This window comes from Empidonax traillii, unplaced genomic scaffold (genome assembly GCF_003031625.1).
Source record: "Empidonax traillii isolate 1590-97213 ecotype Southwest subspecies unplaced genomic scaffold, ASM303162v1 scaffold591:size1139884, whole genome shotgun sequence".
NCBI lineage: Eukaryota > Metazoa > Chordata > Aves > Passeriformes > Tyrannidae > Empidonax > Empidonax traillii.
The window spans coordinates 124,642-148,474 of record NW_020955784.1 but is presented as its reverse complement, the minus strand read 5'-3'; the positions used below and the strand labels follow the sequence as shown (position 1 = coordinate 148,474).

The window sequence follows — 23,833 nt, the reverse complement described above, 5'->3', positions numbered from 1 at the left end:
GGTGCCAGTCCCGCGTGGAGCCGGTCCCTGGGCGGCGGGAGAAGGGCTGGGAGCGGCTCCGTGCGGGGGACCCGCACGGAGCCGCTCCCAGCCCTTCTCCCGCCGCCCCACCGGCCCCGGCACCCGTGACGTCACAGCGCCCCCGGCCGCCGCCCGTGCGCCCCCCGCGCCACGCTGACGTCACGGTCAGCCCACGGCCGCCCGGGGGCGGGACCCCCCGCCCCGCGCCCGCCCCGGCCCGGCCCCGCCCCCGCGGCGCCGCAGCGGGACAGACCGGCCGGTGCCGCCCGCCGCCCCCAGCGCCGCCGCCAGCGCAGGTAGGGCCTCGGCCGCGGCGGCACGGAGGGCAGCGCCGCGGCTCCCCGCCCTGTGGCGGGATGCGGCGTGGCCTCCCAGGCCCGCGGGAGGATGCGAAGGACGAGGGGGGCGGTGCCGGGTGGGGGCCGCGGCGGGCGGGGGGCGCCGCTCCGCGGGGCGCGCAACAAGTGCGGCGGCAGCGCCGGCGGAGTGGAGGGAGGGAGGGAGGGAGGGCTCGGCCGCCGGCGGGGAGCGGCGGGGCCGCGGCCGGGGACGGGGCCGGCAGTGTCGGGCGGGCCGGGGGAGGGAGGGGACGGGGCGGCGGAAGGGCCGGGGCTCTCGCCGGGAGCCTCTTTCCCCCGGTGCAGTTCGAGAGCATGATGCAATCCCGCATTGCCATGGATACTGCATCCCGGGCGGCGGCAGCGCCTTCCGCCGTAGCGGGGCACGGGGTGGGGAGAAATAGCGGGCAGGAAGGAGGAGACCCCGCATCTCAGCCCTCGTCGTCGGCCGTGGGCTGCCTCCCCGGGGAGCTCGGGGAGGGCTGAGCGCTGCCACGGCTCCAGATGGAACCCCTGACCCGTTTTTCCGGCGTGGCGGGTGTGCGAGGTGTGCATCCCGCAGCCTGGCCCCGCTGAGGGAGCGCTGCCGGCGGGGGGAGCGGGTGGCGCGGAGCAGCCCGGCAGAGAGGGGCAGGGTGTCAGCGGAAAGACTTGTCGGGCTCGGAAGGGACGATTCCTTCTTCTTCTGCTTTTCCTTCCCTGAGCTCTCGCCCAGCGCCCCTGACCGCGTTGCTGGTTTGGGACTGGAGCCGCCGGCGCGGTGGTTCCCGGGTCTGTGTGTAGGATAAGGCACACGCCGCGTTAAACCCGCGCTGTGGGGACGTGCGGTGCTTCCGAAAGATGCCGGCCCGTTTGAAAATCTGGATGCTTAAAGGGTACAAACATTACGAAATGAGCGAAAAAGGAAGGGCACGCGATAGAAATGTGTCAGTATGTCAGTAGCCTGTGCGGGGACTTTCTGAAAAACTTTATGACTTTGCTCTTATCTTTTCCATCTCCTGGAAGCCGTCGGGCACTCGCAGCATTAGAAGTCGTCAGTGCGCGGGTTTATGCGAAGTATTGTCTTGGGCAGTTGATAAGTGTTTTCTCCTTCCCTTCCTGCGCTTGCTGCTTTTCTGCCCTCATTCCCTTCCCCTGATTCCCAAGGGTGCAGCCGCTGAGGATCTGACTCCAGAGAGCTTTCCGGCACCAGTCTGTTCTCTGAGTCTGCAGACAAAAGGCCAGTTTTGCAGACCTGGGCAGGAATAGTAGCACCTTGGCGTGATCAGCAAGAAGGGCTCCTGGCAGATGACAAGAGGCGTTTCCCCCCCGGGCAGCTGGGTGCAGTGCCTGCTCCCTGTCCCAGCCGCAGCTGAACGGCAGTGCCCCACGGCTCATTTGTATTCTCAGTGCTTTGGTGATCTCCGAGGCTGTGGGATTCAGTGCCATGGCAGCGTACTCGTGGCTGTGAGGAAAAGCGCCAGCAAAGAGCTCAGCCGGCTACCAGCGATGGTGAGGGAGAACAGGGCAGGGGCATGGCTGCAATTGGGATGCTTCCGATCAGGAAGTCTGCGAAACCGCTCTGTGCAAATTGAAACACGCCCTGCAGCTGAAACCAGAGGAGGACAAGCGTGCAGGCGTCTCCCCTGGCGGCACGGCCTTTCGCCTGAGTTTTGGGCCAAGCTGCTTCCAGGGTGAGGTTATCTCTGCCAGAGCAGCTCCCTGCTGAGGAGCTGCGTGTCTGCCTTAAACCGCCGGCTTAAATTATCACCGGTGGCCGCGGCTGGGTGGAGGGATTTGCAGTTGAGAAGTTTTTGTAGGTGCGAGCTGACGGTGCTGCTGCATCAGTATTAATCTCCTAGCATGGAAGGAGGGGATTTATTTGGTTTTAATAAGAACTTGTGAATAACGCAATATATTTCATTCTAAACCCTTCTTCGTTCTGTGCAGTCACAGCCTGCGATTTTTCTTTTCTGTTAAAATACTCCATAGCTAGAGATAAGTACTGGTGCATTCTCACCTCTGCTAACAGGGAGAGTAAGCCTGTGGCACACGTGATCGTCTGATGCTGTTGAGCAATAAAAGCTGGAGTTTTTTTATGAAAGTATTCATGTATTTAGGTTGCACTAGGCACAGTCTGTTTTCAGAGCAGCAAGTAGCCAAGGCATGTACTCTGCCTGGGGGGAGCTGTACTTGCATGCACAGAGGGAGGATTTCAGCGGAAAACTTGTGGGACCTGGAGGGGGCTAGGGTCAGCTGGGTGGAGATCCCTTCTCAGCTTTGTGTGAACTGAGGAGCAAATGAAAAGGACCACTGTGCTGAGTTTGCTGAAGTTAAGGGTGGGTTTGCCCTTGAGGATGTTGCCAATTGACATGGGTCAAGAGCACTAAAAGACATGCCAGAATTTTGCTTCATTTTACTGAATTTATTACAAGGCACACATTATACATGTCATGTGTGCTGGAAGCCCTGCTTTGTGTTTTTTTTCAGTAAGTAGTATCATAAGTGATCTATAGTTAAAATCTCCTGTATTCTGCATTCAAATGCAGAGAGAGCAGCAGTGAAATGAATATGCAGTGTGGCTTTGTCTTGCAAGCTGGGAAGAGTCTGGCTGATGGTCTTCCTGCCTCACTCTGCTTTTTAAAAAGCAGTTGCACTTTCTGTGAGTTAGTGCCTTTTACATAGCAGCAGCTGATCAGAGGAGTATCTTTGACTAAAACTCATGCATACTTGGTACTTAAATATAGCATCATTAATGCTACCTAGTTTATGTGCTGTCAGATCAGTCTCTGGGTTTACTTACTGCAGTATTTTTAGTAAGTTGATGTTGTTCTTGCATTTCTCAGCAAGAATTCTTCTTGTTACATTCCTTGTCTTTTGTACAGCCAGAACTGAAATGAAGTATTTTGAATTCTCTGGTCTAATCTCTTCTTTCCCTGTTGAACTTCCTTTTGTGTTGTTTACAAGAGGAATTAACTTAAAGAAGATAAGCTTAACAGAACAAAAAAATGTAAATTGGAAATAACACTGTAGATCCATCAGGATTCTGGACAGTTCCTGTAATTGCTCATTTTTTTTGTAACTTGCTAGGAGCAGATTTTTGGAAATATGTTTGAAGATTCAGATTTGTGGGAATGATGGTGGAACTGACAGTATTTTAGAATTTCAGGCTGACCTGGTGCTTGAGTGCGGTGGAAAGCTCAGTGCTGAGCATGATCCAGAGCTACCCCTTGGGAAAGCGTATTCTTTGTAAGTGACATTCAGTTGGTAATTGGTTAAATGCTCTCAAGCAGTGACCTCATTCCTTTACCTTCCTCATTTTTGGGGCAGTAAACATTGCAACATGAAAAGCTTCTGTTTCTGCTGAGCTCAGAAAAAAAAAGCCACCCATACAGAGCACAAGGTTAAAGTGCTTGTCTTCTGCCTTGTGGTAGTTCTCCGCAGCCCTCACTCAGTGGCAGATAAAGCAAATCTCCCTGTTAACAATGTCTGCATCTCACCGGAGGCAAATTTTTGGGAGAGGAACAGCAATTGCCTACAGTGCCCTGTTAAAAGTGTCATGCCTCTGTGTACTGTTGTGCCCTCTGTCCCTCTTGGAGCTACCGCTGAAAGGATGTCATTGCCAAGGGGTATTCATGTAACAGGCAGGGCAGGAGCCATGCGGTGGTGCAGGGCAGTGGCTGGGTGGGAGGGTGGGCTCAGCACTACCTTAGGTGTCACCTTGCCACCGGCATGGGAGGGGCCTTAGCGCTCTGGTTCTGGGGTTCCTGCCATAGCAGCAGGAAGCCAGAGCCCCCATGCTGTGCACAGAGTTGTCTCCTGGAACAGGTCATGCCAGAAAGGCCCTTTTGGACTGGGAAAGCCTTTTGGGGCAAATGGGCTCGTGATGGTGTGGGGTTTTTTATTCTAGACATGAAGGGCTTCTTCTCTGACTTTGAACAAAGAGAGGCAGGGGTGTTCTTTCTGCTGAAGGGCAGAGCCTCAAATACCTCTCTACCTGTTATTTCTTGGCATGTTGTTTTACTCCTGTGAGTGGCATGCTGTCTTAAAATGGGTCACAAGCAAAATGTTGAATTTTCACAGCTACTAAAGCACTACTTAGTGTTGGTAGCTCTTCATATAGTTTGTGAAGGCACGTATAGATAATGATGCTGTTTACTGTAACCTCCACTGCATAACTGAACAATTCGTTTGTTTTGTCCTCTTAATCCTCTTTCTTTATAGTCTTTCATTGCCATGTCTTGAATTGGTCATGTAGGGGTGAGATCTATAAAACTGTTCAGACTACTTTGGGAGCTCTTGCCTCAATTTTTTGCCGTGATGCTTTTGTTTTCCTCTTTTTATAATGTACAGAATTATGTTCTTCCAGGATGGAACATAAGCTTTTCAAAGCTGTTTGACTACACAATAGTCTGAAGAAATCGATGCTTTCTGCATGACAGTCAGAGCACACTGCTCCGTGTGCATCCAGACACTTCACAAAACTGACAATAATCCTTGTAATCTGTAGCTGTTTTGTCATATGTAATATAGTTGCTAATTTATGATTCTTAAATGTGTTAAAAATGCAGAAGAACCCTGCAATCCAAACAATTTATGCATGCTAGCATTGGAAATGCTTTTTCCCTTAAATGGAAGAACACCCATAAGGACAAATAAAAAGGGTAATCAATGAATTGCACAGAAGTTGGTCTGTTTAAAAACTTATTTCCAGGTCAGATTGCTTTGCTATGACCTTTCCTAAGGCTATTTGAATTTGGTAATGCAGCAATACGGTTAAGAGGGCATTGCTTAAGCTGACATCCCTGCAGTTCATAAGTGCTGACTGGTAAAAGTGATTTATATCTGGATTCCTGAGGGCACTGAAACCTGTCCCCATTATCCAACAGAACAGCGGTTAGATCTCTGTTTGATGAAGGTAATGCAAACAGTGATGTGAATTGATTTTTTTTGATTGACAAATCAAATAAATGTTACCTCCGGTCTTACTGTGGAAATAACTTGTAGAGTTATTGTTGACTGTGTACAGACCCTTAGATCTATTAATTGAAATTATTCTCCTGAAATTTATTGCCTTGGTTTCTCTGTGTTTTGGCATTGAGGATACATTATCTTACAAGGTAAATAAGAGCACAAGAGCAGACTTGTCCAAAGTATGTCCTCAGTAAATGTTCTCCTGCTATACTGGATGCATTGGAGAATTACTTAATTTCCTTGGTGAAATTAACTCGTGTGAAACACAAAGCCTTGTGCGTTTAGAAAGCACAGGGCCGGACCATTAAACTCCCTCACCAGGTGTAGAGATTTTAGAAATGCATGCTGCCAAATGCACTTATTGCTTCTCCATGAACAAATGAACCACACTACTTACACTGATCTCGGTGCTGCAAATTAAGAGTTGGCCTCGGCATCCCATTGCATCTGAGTATTTTTCATGCCCTTTATTAAAGGATTATTAGCTGTAGAGGTTGTGCTTCATTAATGGTAGCCTTGTTAATGACCAATGCCCTACTGAGCAGGTAAAAATTTAAAAACATTTCATGAACTTGTATTTATGCTAAAGTTGTCTGGATTTAATTGGCCTCCATGCCAAAACTTCATACTGAGCATTTGCCTGCCAAGTGATGCTTTGGGTGATGATTAAATGTGCTGAGTTGCACTAACATTTACAGGAGATAAAACTTGCTTGTGCAAAGCTACAGCAAACATGGAATAAAACTTTTTTCTACATTTTCAAATTCTGCCCTGCTCTTTGATCTTCTCATAACCTTACCCCTTGAGACACTGGCCCAGTTATTTGAACAATAACTGTTCCTCTGCTGCTCTCCCTCTGTGACCTTGAGAAAACTGTTTCTCCTCTTGCCAGTTGTCTTTGCAGTGTCTGGAGGGTAATTGCTTTCTCCCTATGTGCATGTTCAGGCTCCCTGCTGTAAAACATACACTTGAGTTCAAAAAGGAAGTAATCTTGATTTCAGGTAACACTCCAGCTGTTATGCGTGCCGATGGTCTGTTTTCATTGGTGTCATCTTGAAGATACTACCAGTGTTAGACAAAAACTAATAAGTATTAATTTGCAGTATTTAGCTTATTAAACCAAATAATACTCCTCAAAATGTCTTATGGTCTTAGGCCATATGTTAGTTAGTTAATTCATAACCAGGCACCTTTGTGTTTTCTTTTGTTCTTTTTTTCCCCCTCCCTTTACCTTTATGCCTTCTTACCTTAGATGCTGTACGTTTAGGGTTTGGAACAGATCATAACTTGGTGGAGGAACAGCTCCTCTGTCTCTGCTGTTAAAACCATGGCATCCATATTCAAATAGAGATCTTGAAGCTCTTAAAAACGAACAAACGAAATCTACTCTCACCTTTACCATTACTGTATCAATTGTCAGCATAATGGTCTAAACATAGAGGTCTAGTTCTTGAGCTAGTCCTGTGTCCTCAGTTTTGGTTTGCTTAAGTTAATGACTTGGGAAACTATACACCTTTATACCTAATCTATATAGGCTTCCCCTTAGATGTGCTATTTCTATGCACATAATTGAATCAGAAAGCTTCTATTAACCTTTTCTTGAAGGAATATTTCCTGCTCTCAGGTTACTTTTAAAAATACTGGTGTTTTGAATCATCGTTTTGAGAATCATCTCCTTGCCAAACAGTAGGGAGAACCTTTGACTTAAATAACAATAATTAAACCTTTAACCAGTTAGGAGGATGACATTCTCCAATGTTTAACCTTACCCTGCCCTTTAGAAAATGAAACTTGAGAAAGCCTTTTCACTTCTTGAAGTTCAAATGGCACACACTAGTTTGGGTGCACGGCATGTGTTCTTACCAGAAAGCATCTACAGGTTCAGGTCATTCATGTGACTACTTGTATGCTCTTGGGCAAGAACTTGTGTGGTGGCTGCAGGACAGTGTTGGTAGAGGCACACGGATCAGGATTTGCCTTTGAAGGACACAATGCCAGTTGTGCTTGCATTTTTACGTGTATGCATCTGTGGATTGCAGAGTAGTAGATGCTTATGGTGAGTGTTTGGTTGTGGTTTGCAGTACTGGCACGGAGAGGTTGGTCTTAGCTGATCACAGACCCTGTGAATTGGTGCAAACCCTCAGCTGGTTGTCCTAAGTTAGGTTCATGCATTTATACCTTGCATCATACACTTATCCCTTAGTTCACTCATGTATAGTGGCCTTTGGTGTCTTGTTAAGGTTTACATTAGTCTTGTGAGCTTGACTTATTGCATGCATGAAGCCTCATTAATGGGGAAAATACCTGCACTTGTAATGCGGTGTGGAATGTTCTTTTTTTGTTAATATATGTGATACACTGTCAGAAAATAAGCTGCCAGTCCCGCAGGCCTGGTTACTTACGGATTTTTCTCTGCCTCTGTAACAGCCCTAAGCAGAAAAGCCTCTTGCAAAAGATTTGAGCAGATTTTTTCATATTTTATTGAATTCTGGCTTATGTGCCACCCAGAAGGCACAGCTCAGACCGTGGTCTCTACTGCAGCTCCCTGTTTGCTCTGGCTGTAGAAGTGGTGGCTTCGCTCTCCCGGCCCCACCCACCAGACTCAGCTGTGGACTGGGAAGTTTTGGATGAGTGTTCCCATAACCTTCTTCAAGAGGTTGAAATACAGTGTAAGGGCTGGAGGAAAATACAAGTGCAAGGGAACAACCCCAGCAATACATAGGGTCGTAGACCCATTACGTAGGGACTGAGAGAGACAGCACCAAGTCAGTCAGGAGTGCTGCGTTTGTCTGTCCAGTTACAAATGAGGAGCAAATAGTAATAGTAATACAGGTAGTGACAGAAAGGCCACTGTGTTTCAGTGTAGATCATTGCCCTGAGTGCATGAATTGCTGCTGCTGCCTCTACTTGTTTATAGGTAAAGATTGTGCATGGCCATAAACCATTTTTATAGTTGATAGTGTCAGACCACTTGTCATGTTAGTTAAAGCAGTAGTAACTCTGTGTCCTGGTTTTGGCTGGAATAGAGTTAATTTTCTTCCTAGTAGCTGGGTGCAGTGCTGTGTTTTAGATTTAGTATGAAAATAATGTTAGTGCACTGATGTTTTAGGTGTAGGGCTTACTCTAAATCAAGGACTTCTCAATGTCCCATGCTCTGCCAGTGAGCGGGTACACAAGAAGCCAGGAGGGAGTTGGACAGCCTGGACAGCTGACCCAAAGGGGTATTCCATACCAGAGAGTATCATGCCCAGTATATGAACTGGGGGGGATTGGCTGGGAGGTTCTGATTGCTGCCTGGGGACTGGCTGGGCATCAGTCAGAAGTTGGTTTCTTACTTGGGTTTTATTCCTCCCTCTGTCTTTTTGTTATCTTCATTTTCATCATCATCGGTGGGGGTGGTGGTGGTACTGTGGTGGTGATGTGTTTTTTGTTGTTGTTTTGTTGTGGTGGTGGTGATGATGATGAGGGTGATTAACTTAAGAACAGTTTAATAAATGAACTAACCTCAGCCCACAAGGCTTTACCTCTTTCTGATTCTGTCCCCATCCCACCAGGTCTGCACAGGGGTGAGCAAGTGGCTGGAGGATAATAATTGCCAGGTAGGGTCAAACCATGGCACTGTCCTCTGGTTTTGCAGCCTTCAATAAGTTCTCCAGTAACTCTCCAGAGGCCGTACTCAATCCACCTTTACTTGACGGGTTCCCGGAACCTCTAACTTCCCTATGTTTTTTTTAGCTCTTTCAAAACCACCATCATCTCCCTTTGAAGCACACAAAGGCAGGCTGCAAGTTTAGCCATGCCTTGCAGAACAAAAATAATATCCTTTGGTACTTCTTTGTATTGATTCCTTGTTCTATCACCACTGCTAAGTGGCTCACATTACAGTACAGGAGGGACTGCTAATGCTGTTTTCAGGGGTTTTTCTCGCATTTTTTAAAGTCATCTTAATTGACTTATTCTTCCAAATTCAGTGCTGAACTTTAGATCAAATATTCAAATTTGAACTCGAGTTGAACAATTACAGATCTGTAATGAATTTGAGTTGTGCAGACTGAATAGTTCTTGGTTTCACAAATCATGTCAGGCTCACACAGTGCACCAATGCAGGTATCAGTTGCATATAGCACAGTGCAGTTTTCTAAGTGTTTGTGGAGTTTGACTTTGTGTCTTAAAATACACGTTTATGAAACTGGTAAAATAGAGATTTGAGTCCTCAAGGACGTACTTGGTGAGAACACATGGATGTATTCAGGTTTTAACCACCATTTACGGTGTATGAAAAATGATCATTTTGGAGTGAGTGCTTTATTTATATCCTTTAGGGCTGTATTGCCTCCAAAGGAGAGATGCACGGCCTTGGGAAGAGATGACTGTCTTTGAATCTACAGTGACAGGGACTGTGAGTTTCCAGTTGCACGTGTTTAGGAGCTTAGCAATGAAGTTAAGGAATTTTCCACCCCTCTCCTCACTTTGTTTTTCCTTGCTGCTCCTTTTCACACTTTCATTTGTCTGTTTGCATCTATTTTTCAGGCTTTGCTTTTTAAAAATCTTACTCATCCAGTGCCCTGGGAGGTTGTTTTGCAGAACAGAGGGACAGGGCTAGGTTTTGTGCTGAACCAGTGAAGAAGCCCTTACATGAAGAAACCTTTATTAGGCATTGGAGGCTCTTGACGCCTCCTCTCTTGCAGCATCATTGCCCTTCTGAGACCCTCACCCAATTCCCACATAAGCTGTCAGTCCTTAGTGTGAGAGAAGAATGTTAAAAAAATCTGGAGGGTTGGTGGTTTGTTTTTATTTCTTCTTCTATTGTTCCTCCACCACATACCCATTACTGTGTGTGGATTTGAGTTTAAACATTTAGCTTCCCTGGTTCAGATTAAGAGATCCCTTTAAATGAAGAGTCCCTTTGCTGCTGTTTATTCTAGAGATGACACATCTGTGTGGAGAGCTTGTATTACAGGGAGATAAAAACATTGTGGAATAACCTGCAACCACTGGAATTGTCTTCGATACTTGAAAAATTGGTTCATGGAAGAGTTTTTTGCTCAAAATCATGTTTTGCTTTTAGCATACAGTAAAAATAGAGCTGTGGTGGTGGTGAGATTCCAGAGGGGAAAACTTTCAGAGAGCTGCCAAAATGAATAAGCAGTCCAATTGCCTGAAGTATAATTTTGTATCCTACACAGTCTGTACAAAACATGTATGAAATAGGTGCACTCAGGATGTAAAAATTTGGATTTATCTGCTGAGCAGCTTTTAAGATGTTGTCACCTCTATAATTATTGTGCACAGTCTTACTATAGAGGCTAAAGAGCTTGGCTTTTGCCTAGAGTTTGAAGTGTTGCTTTACAAGTGTGCTGATGAAATACATCTTAATTCTGTCCTGTTTTTCACTCCTGACAAAATATGAGCACTCATAAAATACACTTTAAGTTAGGTTTTCGCTTTGCTGCAATGAACATAGTAATGGGAAAAGTTTTGTTTTCTGTGTGTAAATCACTATCTAGTTTCATAGCAATAGATATGCTCTCATAGAACAAATTTAATTATAAGCTTTGGGCATTAAGTAAAAAATGTTGGGTATTATCAGAGAGTCAAACCTCCCGTTGAAATTTAGTTTTGGGATGCTGTGCTCAAGATGTGTCTCAAATCACTAGTAAGGTTATTGTTTGTTGCTTCTTACAGTAGAACATGCTGTAAGGCTGATAATTAAAAGGATTCTTCCCCTCTGTTCTCAAGGCCCTCAGCTGCAGGCTGGTCAGCATGTAGTAAGAATTTTTGGTTATATTCACTGTCTGTTTAACTTTGTGTTTCAATATTTTTCTGTGTATCTATTTTCATTACCTGTGTTTCTATTGGAATAGTTTTGCTTTGTTTAGACTTAATAAAACATTCATGTTACCTTTTTTTGGAAAAAGAACCAAACTTGTTGTTGATCTCTGTCTGTTGGGTCTCTCAATAGTTAACCTTCTTCTCCTGTCCTTTCTTCCTCTTTCTTTTTTACATCTGACCTGCCGTGATATTTCAGGGATGGAGGCTTTTTATGTTGTTTGCTCTTTACAGTGCAATAATCTACCAGTTCATAGATTGTACCAGCTGCTGCAATTACATTTAAGAAATCTCTGGAAGTTAGCTTTGATATATTCTGTATGATCTCTTGTTATTTCTTGTTACTTTTTTTCTGCAATTCTTGTACTTTTCACTAGTACCATTCCTTTATGTTAAATGATGCTCGTGCAGTGCATTTTTTGGCCTTTTTTTAATAGCTTTTTAGAATTCCACTTTAAACATTCTACATCTTCCTCCTTGTCTATCTTTTTTTTTTATTTACCTTTTTTTGCCTCAGTTCCTTGCTGGGTGCGATGCCAAGACCTTGCTTAGCTTCAGTCAGGTAAGACCTCTTTGTCACCTACATGCCTGCCTCATGCCAGTGCTTCTCCTGCAGTAGATCAGGCGGTGGGATGGACCCAGCTGAAAGCTGATCTTCTTGCTTGGTTGGTTTTTTTGGGGCTGCCTCAATTTTTCCAGGTTCCCCCCAGTCAGGCAGGGTGGAGAGTAGGGAAGGAATGAAAGCAGCAGTATCAGATCCGTTCTTGGTTGCTCCTTGTCACCCCACACACCTGGGTATGGTTTTATGGCTATGGACCTGGTTGAATGGAGAAGTTAGAGGTGATGTGGTGGCTGTTAGCCTGAGGGTTCCTGATGGGTGTGAGCCACACCACAGTAGGTGTGAGTAGGAAGAATGCACAGAGATTATCTTTAGGAATGAGTAAATTGCTGCAGATGTTTGAAAGAGACTTTGCACAAGCCACGAAGCAAAGGAGGCATATCTAGTTCCCCCTTTTCCAGGAGACCGCTGCCCTGAGGAGGACTGGAGAGCTGCAGGGTTGTGGAGAAAACCTGTTGCCTGCTGTTTTTGTGGGTATTGGCTTATCCCTGTATTTAAAGCAGATACATTACATCAAATTACAGTAGTGACCCTGCCTTTGCTCCAGTGCTTTTGAATGCATGAAGCAAATGTAGTAAAACCTTCTGCACCTTGATGCTGGAGCTGGGGGTTCAGTCTAGCTGTGTTTTTCCATGGAACAGATTTTAATGGTGGCAGGATTTTCACTACACCAGGAATTTGTTGCCTCTTATTAAAAAAGAGTGGCTAAACTTTGGAGGAAAGGGACTTGTTTTCCTGGAGTTCATTGCCTGACTTCTGCTGATACCTGAATCTTTTATATTATGAGTTTGCGGAAAACAGCTTGGAAGTTACTGTTAATTAATTTCTGCTGCTATTTGAAGTTCATAGAAAGAGTTAGTGATAAGATCACATCAAACTTTACTGTTACAGTATTTCCTTTTAATTGGTTGTTTGATCTTTCTGCCCTTAAAACAAAGAGTAAAATACAAGAAACTACAGTACTTCCCTCCTGGAGCAGAGTCTTATGATGAAGTAACATTTAGGAAAGTGCTGCCAAAATCAAACCAAGGAAATGTGCAGGCAGAAATACTTTCTTTTCTAATAACTCCAGGTATCAGTCCTCTTTTTCAGAGGCCCTTGCAACAGAATAATTTGGTACCCCAAAATTTACCGATTCTTGGCAGAAGCTGTTTTGGCACAGGTTTGGTGCAGGCGAGGATGTTCAGCTCCTCAGGACCCAGCAGGGTTTTCAGCCCTGAGCTTCTGTAACAGAAATGCTATCAGCTGACTGCGTGGTTTTGGCAACAATTTGTTTACAGATGTGCAAAATGTTGTACCAGAAGGGAAAGGTGGAGGAGAATGATCTGACTAAGGCATCTGTAAGAAATCTCCTTTCTCATTGTTGTCTATCCCTATGCCAGAACCTGACATCTTAATTTTCAGTGTTCCTTGTGAGTCCTGGGCAGGAACAGGGTCAAAATCTTGCCTTACAGAGTGTTGACACCTTTATCCTTTGGAAAGGAGGTAAGATTTTAAAGGCATTTGATTTTCTGAATGATTCGCCTATTGTTTCTACACTGCTTTGAAGGCAGGGGTGCTTAGTGGCAGGGTTTTGTCCTGAGCAGCAGTGATATCATGGCATAACGCTTGTACCTGAAGTAATTTTATTTTTTTTTCTTAGTTCTCAGAATGGTGGGAAAAGGAAAACTTTTTGTACCTTTTTCTATTTGAGTCTAGGCATCATGAGGAGTAGTCAGGATGGATTCACCAAGGGGAAATCATGCTTGACCAATTTGATAGCCTTCTATGATGACATGGCAGGATGGGTTGATGAGGGGAGAGTAGTGAATGTTATCTACCTTGAATGAGGCAAGGCTTCTGACACTGTCTCCCATTACATCCTCGTGGGTAAGCTCAGGAAATGTGAGTTAGAGGAATAGACAGTAAGGTGGGTCAAGAACTGTTGAATGGCAGAGCTCAGAGGGGTCATGGTCAGTGGAGTAGAACCCAATTGGAAGCTTGTGATCGGTGGCATTCCCCAGGGATCAGGGTCCAGTTTTACTCAATTTGATTATTAACAACCTGGATGAAGGGATAATACGTACCCTCAGTGACCTCAAGGATGTTGATAGGCTTGAGAGTAAGGTAGTGCACATGGGGAGGAGTAACCCCAAGTACCAAGTATGGGTTGGGGGCTGACCTACTAGAGAGCAGCTCTGGAGAGAAGGATCTGGAAGTTTTGGTGGATGAGACATTGTCCATGAGCCGGCAGTGTGTCCTTGCAGCCGGGAGGGCTAGTTGGTATACTGGGGTGCATCGGGAAGAGCATGGCCAGCAGGTCGAGGGAGGTGATCCTCGCCCATTACTCTGCCCTAGTGAGGATGCATCAGGAGTTCTGGGCTCCTCAGTACAAGAAAAACAAGGAACTGCTGGAAAGGATCCAACAGAGGCCACAGAGATGATGAGGGGTCTGGAGCATGTCTCTTATGAGGAGAGGCTGGGGGGAGCTCGGCCAATTTAACCCAGAAAAGAGAGGACTGAGAGGGAATCTCACTAATACATTTAAATACCTCAAAGGTGGGTGCCAAGAGGATCATGCCAGACTCTTTATGATGGTGCCCAGCGACAGGACAAGGAACAGTGGCCATACAGTAAAACACAAGAAATTTCACCTCAACATGAGGAAGAACTTCTTACATTGAGGGTGGCAGAGCACTGGAACAGGCTGCCCAGGAGTCTCCCTTTCTGGAGATACTCAAAACCCACCTGGACGTGTTCCTGTGTCACCTGCTCTAGGTGATCCTCCCTTGGCAGGGGAGTTGGAGGATGATCTCTGGAGGTCCCTTCCAACCCTAACAATTCTGTGATTCTGTTTCTCATACTTAGGCCTGACTTTTGTTAGTATTGTTCACTATGTATGGTGGTACTGTCTGGCGTGATGTTTAGCATCTTAAAATAGAGGCACCAAGTATTAGAACAGCTGCAGCCATGCAGGATTAACTCATCTGATGGGGGTACAGCAGGAAAATAGAAAAGTTTCAAGATTGGCTTCTCGTAGTGCAGCTGGCCATATGATGAAACAACAGCAAGGCAACCACGTGCATGTACAATTGTCAGTATGTGTCTTCCTTTAAGTAAAAGTGTAGAAATTCTTTTTTTATTGAAGAATGTAACTAACTCAGTGTATTACATGTAATTTTTTGTGTGTTAGGGCCCATCAGAGAATTTCACTTCTCCCATAGTGTTCCAGGTACCACCCCACATGCTTTGGAAATACGAGTAAGTACACAAATAAATACTTAATATACTGTTACTTGCCTGAGAGTGACATGTGTACTTTTTCAGTTGTAGTTTCATATCTTAGCAGGGCGTCTTAATTCAGGTTTTATGTCGCTCTTCTGCCTGTACTAGTCAGATTTGCATGGTGTGGCATTACTTTTTTGTCACCCCGGCTTTCATGATCATCTTCTGATTTCTCCACTTTTTATTGGATTGCTGTATCTAGTCATCACATGAACCCCAGATAACTTTTTTTATATCTAAACCTTTTTTACTGGATAGCTGCATGCAGGCATATTTTGCTTTGTACAGTGTTTCACACATACAGAAGAATTTTAAGTACTTTTTTGGGTTAGAAAGCAGACTGTCAATTTGTCAAGCTACTAAATGCAAAGAAGATAACCAGTATATCTGTTCTACACTTCCAGTTTTATTCTAGAGATGTCCCCTGGGTTCAGAGCTCGGTGCAGCAAGATTTTGGCAAAAGGAGGGGGCAGGCTGGTGACAAAGGCTCTCTCGGTGCTTGGATTCGGTACTGCAGCTGCAGCATGTTGGAGGAAATGAGGGTTCACGTGGAGGGACAGGGACAGTCCCGCTTGTAACTCTTTTTTTTTTTTTTTTTTTTTTCCGTACTTCTCGCTTTTTAAATATTATTCTGCAATTATGAGATGTGGGCATTTAAAGAAAAGGTAAATTGAAACTTACTGTCTTGAAAGTACGCAGTGCTCTTGAGCTCTGCTCTTCGTAATGGCCATGCTTTGGTTCTGCTGCTGTGTTCTCATCAACTCTGTTAGAAAATGCAACCTTATGACCAAGAAGGCTCATTAAAGTAGGCTTTAGGGACTTTATTTTTCTCTTGTGGAAGTATAGAGTTGGTTTGAGTGAAGTACACAGAGATCATAGGAGTCCCTTTATTAAAGGGGAGTACAGTTTTTCAGACCTTCTTGCAGGTGGCACTTGAATAAGAGAAATGAGACCAGAAATGAAAGCAAATGTCCTTGTGGGCCTTTGGACTTAGCTTTTGACTCCTGTCTTCTGAGCTCTCTTTAGTTTCCCTGGCTTCCTGAGGCCAATTTTCCATTGTGAGTTGCAATAAAAAGAGGGAGCTTCAGATTCAAAGAGTGGCTGTTAATAAACACTGCTTGGGGAGGTTGGAGCAAAGCTATCTAGCACATGCTGTGCTTTGGCCTTCCTTTCAAAAAAGTCAGCTTGTCGCTCTTGTGCCATGTACGTATTCTCCCTGTTTCCATCTCACCTAGTTTGCTACAGATCCTCTCTTCTGTTTCTTTCCCATTAAAAAAAAAAAAAAAAAAAAAAAAAAAAAAAAAAAAAAAAAAAAAAAAAAAAAAAAAAAAAAAAAAAAAAAAGGCAGTTCTTTAACCCTAGCTTGGAGTTGTCTGTGCAGTGTCCTTGCACGTGTTGTAATTGCAAGCTATTACAGACACAGCAGTTGAATAACCCGGTGTGCTTTGACTCTTCTCCCTCCATATTTTATTTCTGTAAATACTTTTGCACTCTGCACTGTGTTGCTCTAACAGCACCAGGGGTATAAGCTGGCAGTGGTGAGCGAGTTTCCAGCACTGCAGTGCTGGACTCTAGGAGCAGTGGCTGGGCACAGAATCCACCCCTGAACTCTTTATTCCAGGAAAATGCACGCTGTTGAGAAAGCTGTAGTGCTGAGGGGTGCCAGACCTGCTGCTGTTAAGGTGGACTTTGCAGCATGAGAGATCCTTATTTGTAGGTGGATGCTGGATGCATCCTTCTGGGATGGAGAGGCAGTGGTGAGCCATTTTCCACTGTTTAGTACTTCTATGGGTGTCTTTGTGTGGTTGCTTCCAACATGCTCTTCCTGCTTGGCCATTGCCCTTGGTGTTTTCCCTCTGCCTGAAGTAATCCCCTGCCGTATCAAGAGCTGTTGATTTCAAGGGGATGAATTTTGTGTGAATATTCTAATCCTAGGATGCTCAGATCCTAATTCAAGCTAGTTTAGATCTGCTGAAAATGTGAATAAAACTGCAAGGACCTATGATTTTTCTTAACTCTTCTATATGAAGATCATTAGACTCTGATTTAATGAGGTATTGGGTATTGAGCACAATTATTTACTCTGTTTTGCAGTATCCTTTTCTTGTATTTGTTTCTGTTTTGTAAAATACTTTAATTACCACAACTTTAAGTATGAAGGTAACTATTACTGAAGGATTTGAGGAGGGAGGTGGAATGACAGGAAAAGTAATGGCATGAAATTACCCCTCTATAGTTCACTGGTCAAAGTCTTCCTTTACCCCCTACGTTTCCAAATGGTTTGAAATGCCGTTGAGGTTAAACTGTTTGAAACTGGCTTCTCTCCTTTGTCCTGCATTTTTTTACGCTTCCCTGAATTTTATACAAATTATTTATTTCTAAGCTTCCTTATGCTGGTGCTGCCAGGGAGTGTGGAAGCTCAGCACTGTGAGTCCTGGTGTGTCAGCAGCAAGCTGGAGGGTTTCCTGCTGATGCTGGGGAACCAAAAATGTACATCACTTTGCTAGAGATACAGATGCAAATGAAAGTTTAAAATAGTTTCTTGTATTTTAATAAAACTAAAGTGCAAAATCTGCAGCACTTATGCTTCACCTGGTTTCCCATAAGTTAAATGTGCCTACACTTTCAGATCAACAGGGACTATAATTTATTCTGAGCTCCTTTTTACTGCTAATGTTAAGCATGCTTGGGACTTAAGAGGGTATTCAGAAAGGGGGGAAAAGGGTAATCTTGGGTTCGGAGGAAGTTGAAAGGCAATACATGCAAGGGGTGCTTAAGGCTTTGGGAATGGAAAGGAGAAACTGGGCAGCTTTAGCAAATGGACAGAAAATGGTTGACAGCTTTGATTATCAGTGCTGTCTTCCAGCTCTCAAGCAACCAAGCATTTTCAGTTCCAGTACATCTACGAAAGCAAAAAACAGTGTGATTGTTGGATTTTTGGATGAAGGATAGTTTGTACTTCTGGAGGAAGAAAAAGAGGAGTCACCTCTGCAGTGGCAGGGACTGCGAAACATCACTTGCAAGAAAACACAAATCAAGATTTCCAAAAGCAAGTGCCTAAAATTAGGTTTCGAAGTCCTAATTTAAGAATGACGAAAGTGGCTGTTTTCCAAGAAGGCTGAGCAGCCAGGCTTGACAACGGATTGCTCTCAGAAGCCAGCACAATTATTTAGATGCCTATTTTGGGAATTTTTTTGGAACTCAAGTTCAGACACTTAGATGTGAAAACTGGAATCTGTTTCATGGAGTTGTTGAGCATCAGGGTGAGAGCTGAAGGATCCTGCTTAAAGGGAGCAGGCTCCCAGTGCTTTGAGCTTTCAGCTCAAAATGGTTTTTTGCTGCTGTTTGATTTGCTTAAAAGGGTGCCATGGGACAGAGGGCAAACCTTTATATTTTTGTGGATCATCTTTGCACCTGGAAATTTACTCCAAGAAAAAAACTCAAGAAACAACATTAAAATGTGACCAAGTGTTCTTAAATTACCTTTTGGCATAAACCCCCCAGAATGTATTTGCAGTGCAAAGCATAGGAGAGAATGTCACTTTGAAAGATAGGAGCTGGTTGAAATGCTTCAGTATTTAGTAGCCCTTTCCTCAGAGAGTAACGATGTGCATTAGAAGAGCATGTTGTCAATGCTTGTAGCCTGGATGAAACACTTTTTATAAATAAACTTAGAAAACATATACTGCAAGGAAAGGCTTTGCACTGTATTTTTGATTGTCACACTGAGAAGCACCAGGGCCATCCATGCCTGGACTGAGCGGCAGAGCAGAGCTTACATTTTCTGCCTAGACACGTGGCTGGCTGCTGGAGCATGGTGCTTGTCTCAGCTCAGAGTGTCAGAAGTGAAACAAGGATGCAAAATGACCTGTGTAGGTCCAAAAAAACCTGTCAAAATCCAAAGGATTATTGAAAAAGTGGGGCTTGATTGTGTTGGAGCAAGGTACAAGTTTAGCCTTCCTTATGTTTGTGTTGCAGAATTGAAGTCCAGTAATCTTCTTTTGTTTAAAACATCAGATAGGTTTTCTCTGGGTTAGATACTTGGACTTGAAGGAGTAAAATCTTTCAGATTGTAAGCCTGAGTGCTTCCAGACTCTGATCCAAATTGCCATAGTGTTCAAGGGCCTTACTGCAATGGTAAAATTTGGTAGCAGAGAGGATGATTTTTTTCCTATCCATTGTAGAAACTCAAGAAAAAATAACCGGTGTATATAGAGGTACATGTTTAAAAAGGATTGTCTAGCATAATTGGGCCTTTTTTTTTTTTATTCTTTTCCCCCTGACTGTAGGCACTGAATAAGGCTACAGGTGTCATCTGTCTGGTCTTCTATAAGGCCTTTGACATGTGGCCCCACAAGATCCTTGTCTCTAAGTTGGAGAAATGCAGATTTGATGGGTGGACTGTTCAGTGGATAAGCAATTAGTTGGATGATCACATCCAGAGGGTAGTGGTCAGCAGCTCAGAGTCCTGATGGACAAGTGGTGTCCCTCAGGGGTCCATATGGGACTAGCACTGTTTAATGTCTCCATCAATGACATGGACAGAGGATTGAGTGCACCTGCAGCAAGTTTTGCAACCCAGATGAATGGTGTGGTTGACATGTCCCATGTCCCAAGGGACCCTGACAGGCTCAAGAAGTAGGCCCTTGGGAACCTTATGAGGTTCAACAAGGCCAAGAATAAGGTCCTGCACCTGGGTTGGGGCAATCCATGGCATCAGTATGATTTAGGGGATGAAGGGATTGAAAGCATACCTGCTGGGAAGGACTTGGGCTGCACACAGCCCAGAAAGCCTTTGCACCCTGGGCTGCATCAAAAGGAATGTGGCCAGCAGGTCAAGGGTTGTGATTCTCCCCCTCTGTCTGCTCTTCCGAGACCTCACCTGGAGTACCGCATTCAGCTCTGGAGGTCCCAAGGCAAGAAAGACATGGACATGTTAGAGTGGGTCCAGAGGAGATCAGAGGGCTAGAGCACCTCTCCTATGGAGGCAGGCTGAGAGGGTTGGGGCTGGTCAGCCTGGAGAAGAGAAGGCTCCAGGGAGACCTTATTGTGGCATTCTAGTACCTAAAAGGGGGCCCACAGGAAAAATGGGGACAAACTTTTTAATAGGGTCTGTAGTGATAGGACAAGGGGCAATGGTTTTAAACTAGAAAGAAGGCAGATTTGGACTAGATGTAAAGAAGACTTTTTTTTTTACAGTGAGGGTGTTGAAACGCTGGAACAGGCTGCCCAGAAAAGTGGTAGATGCCCCATCCCTGAAAACATTCAAACTCAGGTCGGATGGTGCTCTGAGCAACCTGCTGAAGTGGACGATATCTCGCCCATTGTAGAGGTGGCTGGATTAGATGACCTCTAAAGGTCCCTTCCAACCCAAACCATTCTGTGATTCTGTGAATAGCGTGCCTTGCTCTGGGATGCCTTCCAGGTAAAGGAGCATTGCTGCTGATCTGCTTGTGTATGTGGTCAGCTGCAGAATTTGCTTACTTTCAGTATTAGGAAACATGCCGATTGCAGTGTTTCAAATGGCCACTGGTTTAATTTTTCTGGGAGTCGATGTTCCTCTGAATTGGTTAACTATTCTAATTAAAAAAGAACCCTTGTAGTTGCTGCTGTTGAAGCAGTGTTTAATGTTGTGTGGCTGTTGGCAGGAGACTTGATGCATTTTCACATGACCCCCTCTGGAACAAAAGCAGATTGTTTCCTTCTGTTTTTCTGTTACACAAATGAGTTCCTTTTGAAACCATTTCTTTTTCTGGAAATTCTTGAAATCAGCACCAGGAGTAGTTTTTCCTTTGCTGTGCCTATTTCAATATGCTGTCTGATAATGCTGGCTCAAAAAGCTGCTTTGGGGTACCAGCCCAAAAAAGCTGGGACCTCTGCAAAAACACTCATCCTCTTGGAGAATGAGTTTTTCTTCCAATTTTATGAAAGGGTTGAACATGGAGTTTCGTTTCTTCCTATCTTTGCTATAGCTAGGCAGAGTTTGTTTCTGCTTTCCTAGTTTCTGCATTTTTAGTGTCAAGCAAACAACAATATGTAGCAAGTCAGTTCTGAATTGAGCTTTTTTTGTATATTTTTGTGTAATGAACCCTTATTTTTGAAACAAGCTCTCCCATCTGAAGCCTTCCCCTGTGAAGAGGGGAGCTGAAGTCAGACACAGTTGAGGGTTGTTGGCTGATGCAGTGCTGCTTAAGTAGATCAATCCGTACTGGATCAAAGGAGCAACAGACAAATTGAGTAAGTGGGGATTTCAAACAACAAAATGAGTTGTCTGCCAGGCAGTGCTTTTCCTGGTGATATTTAATAGCTCACAGATTGGGTAAAAAAAAAGAGCTGAGGTGAAAAAAATGCTTTCTCTCATCATCTTTCTTCTCCTTGGAATTATATACTCATTTATCACAGCCTTCCTGATTCTCATGCTTCTGATAACATAATATAGGCTTTCTCACATTTCCTTAATCCTAGGACACTAGTGTGCCAGTGCTGTGGGCATGCACACAGATGCTCAGTTTGTGTACCATAGCTGGTGAAGTGATGTAATCCCAAAAATGCACTTTCTTGTGAAGTGTTTGCTTACTTGGGCTGGGCTTCTTCAGTCAGAAAATAAAATCAGTGTGAATTGGGACTACAAAATACTTGTAACACTTCTGCTTATTTTGATCGAGCTCTTTGTTTGCGCCTGGTGACCAGATTCCAGGGATGTTTCTGTGGCTTTGTGTAGTCCAAAGCGGTTCAACACAGAGGGGAAAGTCTTATTTTTTGCGTCCCCAAGAACCCTGCAGGGAACGATGGGTTGTGGTGCTGCCAGAAGTCTTTGGTGAGCGAATCAGCCTCCTGCCTGGGGCCTGTGGTGGAAGGGATGTGGACTTCTGTAGAAAACCACACGATGTAAATGCATTTATCTAAGCCCCCTGTATTTTCTTGGTCCTGAGGGAAGTCAAAGCCCCTGTAGTTGCTGAGTGTCTCCCTGTCCTGCTTACCGGGGAGAGAGCATTGTTTGCATCCTGCTTGGCTTTTCTTGCAGGACCCGGAAGAAATGGAGGTTTCAATCTCAGCTGACTAAAACCAGAGGGCATACTATTAATTTTATTTACATATATCAGAACCCCTTTAGAGGTGAAGTTTCCACAGTTGGAAGAGAGGTGTTTGTTTAGCTAGAACTGAAAAAAAAATTGATATTAACTTTTTTGTTGTTATCAGCTACGTGTAAGCTTGTCTGATGGTTTCAGTTTGTGCTGTGAGTATGCAGATAGCTGGTGTTGCTTATGTTATTTCCCCAAAACTAAAAATTGCTGTGAATACTAGTACTTTAATGAAGGAGAAACATCAAGCAGTGAAAAACATCCTGTTAAAAACCGGTAAAATTTTATTAGTGAAAGCACAGTGCAGTTCTGGGTAGAAAAGAGGAAATTTTTTCTTAATCAAGAAGAAAATCACTTCCTCTTCTTTTAAGAACAACTTCATGCACAGTTTTCCCTGCTCATGGAAAGTGTTGCTGCTTTCCTGGTTTAACCTTAGGGAGGTACAGCAATTAAGTACACCAGTGTATTGATCAGGTGATACCAATAATCAGTGGCCATGTGAGGAGCTGACAGATGACATTTGAATTCACTCTGCTAATGTTGGATGAGTTTTATCTGGTAATGTTTTACCAGTAAGCAGTTTCTGGAACTGGAGATGCTCATGCCATGAACTGCAATGTTTCCTTCCTTGGCCTCTGCAACCCTCCCTGTCGCTCGGTGACTGTTGATCTTTTGGTTTTATGGGCTGTTAATCAGAGCTGTAATCAGTCACCTATCTGCAAGTGATAGCAGAGGCAGTTTTCACTTTTTTCCCCTTGCCTTCTTCACCCCAGCTAGCATTGCCAGCTATGGGAGTCTCTTTGTTAAAAGAGCTTCATAGTGTATATTTGAACATTTCACTGTTGCTGGCTTTCTCAAAGTCCAAAATCTGAGGGATTTTGCAAGATTCCATGTACAAAATACAGAATTAAAAAGAACTTCAGGTTAATCTGAACTCATTATTTTAAGCTTCTGTGCATCTAGATCTATGATGAAATACTTCAGTGGGAAATACAGCTCATACACCAATGACTCTGAGAATAAAATAAGCTTTACAGAATTTGTATCTGCTGAGAAAGTCCAGTATGTTTGCTGGAATTTTCCTTCTTATTTTCCTAGTTAGTGTAGTATTTTCCTTGTTAGCCCTAACAGATGGTGTTCACATGATTAAACTATTTTCATGAGCTAACTTTGTCCTCTTCTTTCCATTTCAATAGGTTGTAGAATGGAAGTTCTGGATAAAACAATCAATAGTTACTTTGATGTTTGGCTTGGACCCAGAGGTAAGTTGTCTCAAAAGTTAAATACATAAATAAAACTGATCTTACTAGAACATAAGAAGCAGCTTCTCTCTAACTTGACATTGACAGGTGACTACTTTCCTAAGGATTGTAAAGCATCAAAATGCATGACAGTGTAATAAACAAAAGCCAATTCAGTGCTTCTGATCTTTTGATCTGAAGAGCTGTTAATTTTTCAGCTATGACCATTATAGGTCCTGTTCTTCTCACTATCAGTTTAGATCCTGTTGTTCATCTTATTGACTGACTTACCTCACTCAGATCTTTGCTGCTTTTTTCCTTTCTTTCTTTTTTTTTCCCAGAATTTGATAATAGCTTTTATTAAAAAGAAAAACCTTTTAAATTTGCATTTAATAAAAAAATTAATTAATTAATTGAAGAAATAAATCTTGTCCTCATAACTGGAGCTGCTTTGGATTTTTTCACTACAAATATCTGTAGCTTTTG

At 43.9% G+C, this 23,833-nt stretch overlaps 1 protein-coding gene across 2 annotated transcripts in view; it reads left to right on the top strand.

Moving 5' to 3' along the window:
* The first annotated feature begins 259 nt into the window (after window positions 1-259).
* ELOVL5 (ELOVL fatty acid elongase 5) overlaps window positions 260-23,833 on the top strand; it is a 39,554-nt gene continuing 15,980 nt past the window's right edge. Inside the window, exons 1-2 of one of the 2 annotated variants that reach the window (XM_027898331.1) lie at window positions 260-317; window positions 23,303-23,368. In XM_027898331.1, the coding sequence (XP_027754132.1) occupies window positions 23,311-23,368 (58 nt within the window). In that variant the 5' untranslated portion in view covers window positions 260-317; window positions 23,303-23,310. Of the gene's footprint in view, window positions 318-3,456; window positions 3,588-23,302; window positions 23,369-23,833 lie in introns of those variants that run through there. The other variant, XM_027898329.1, reaches the window with a different exon arrangement.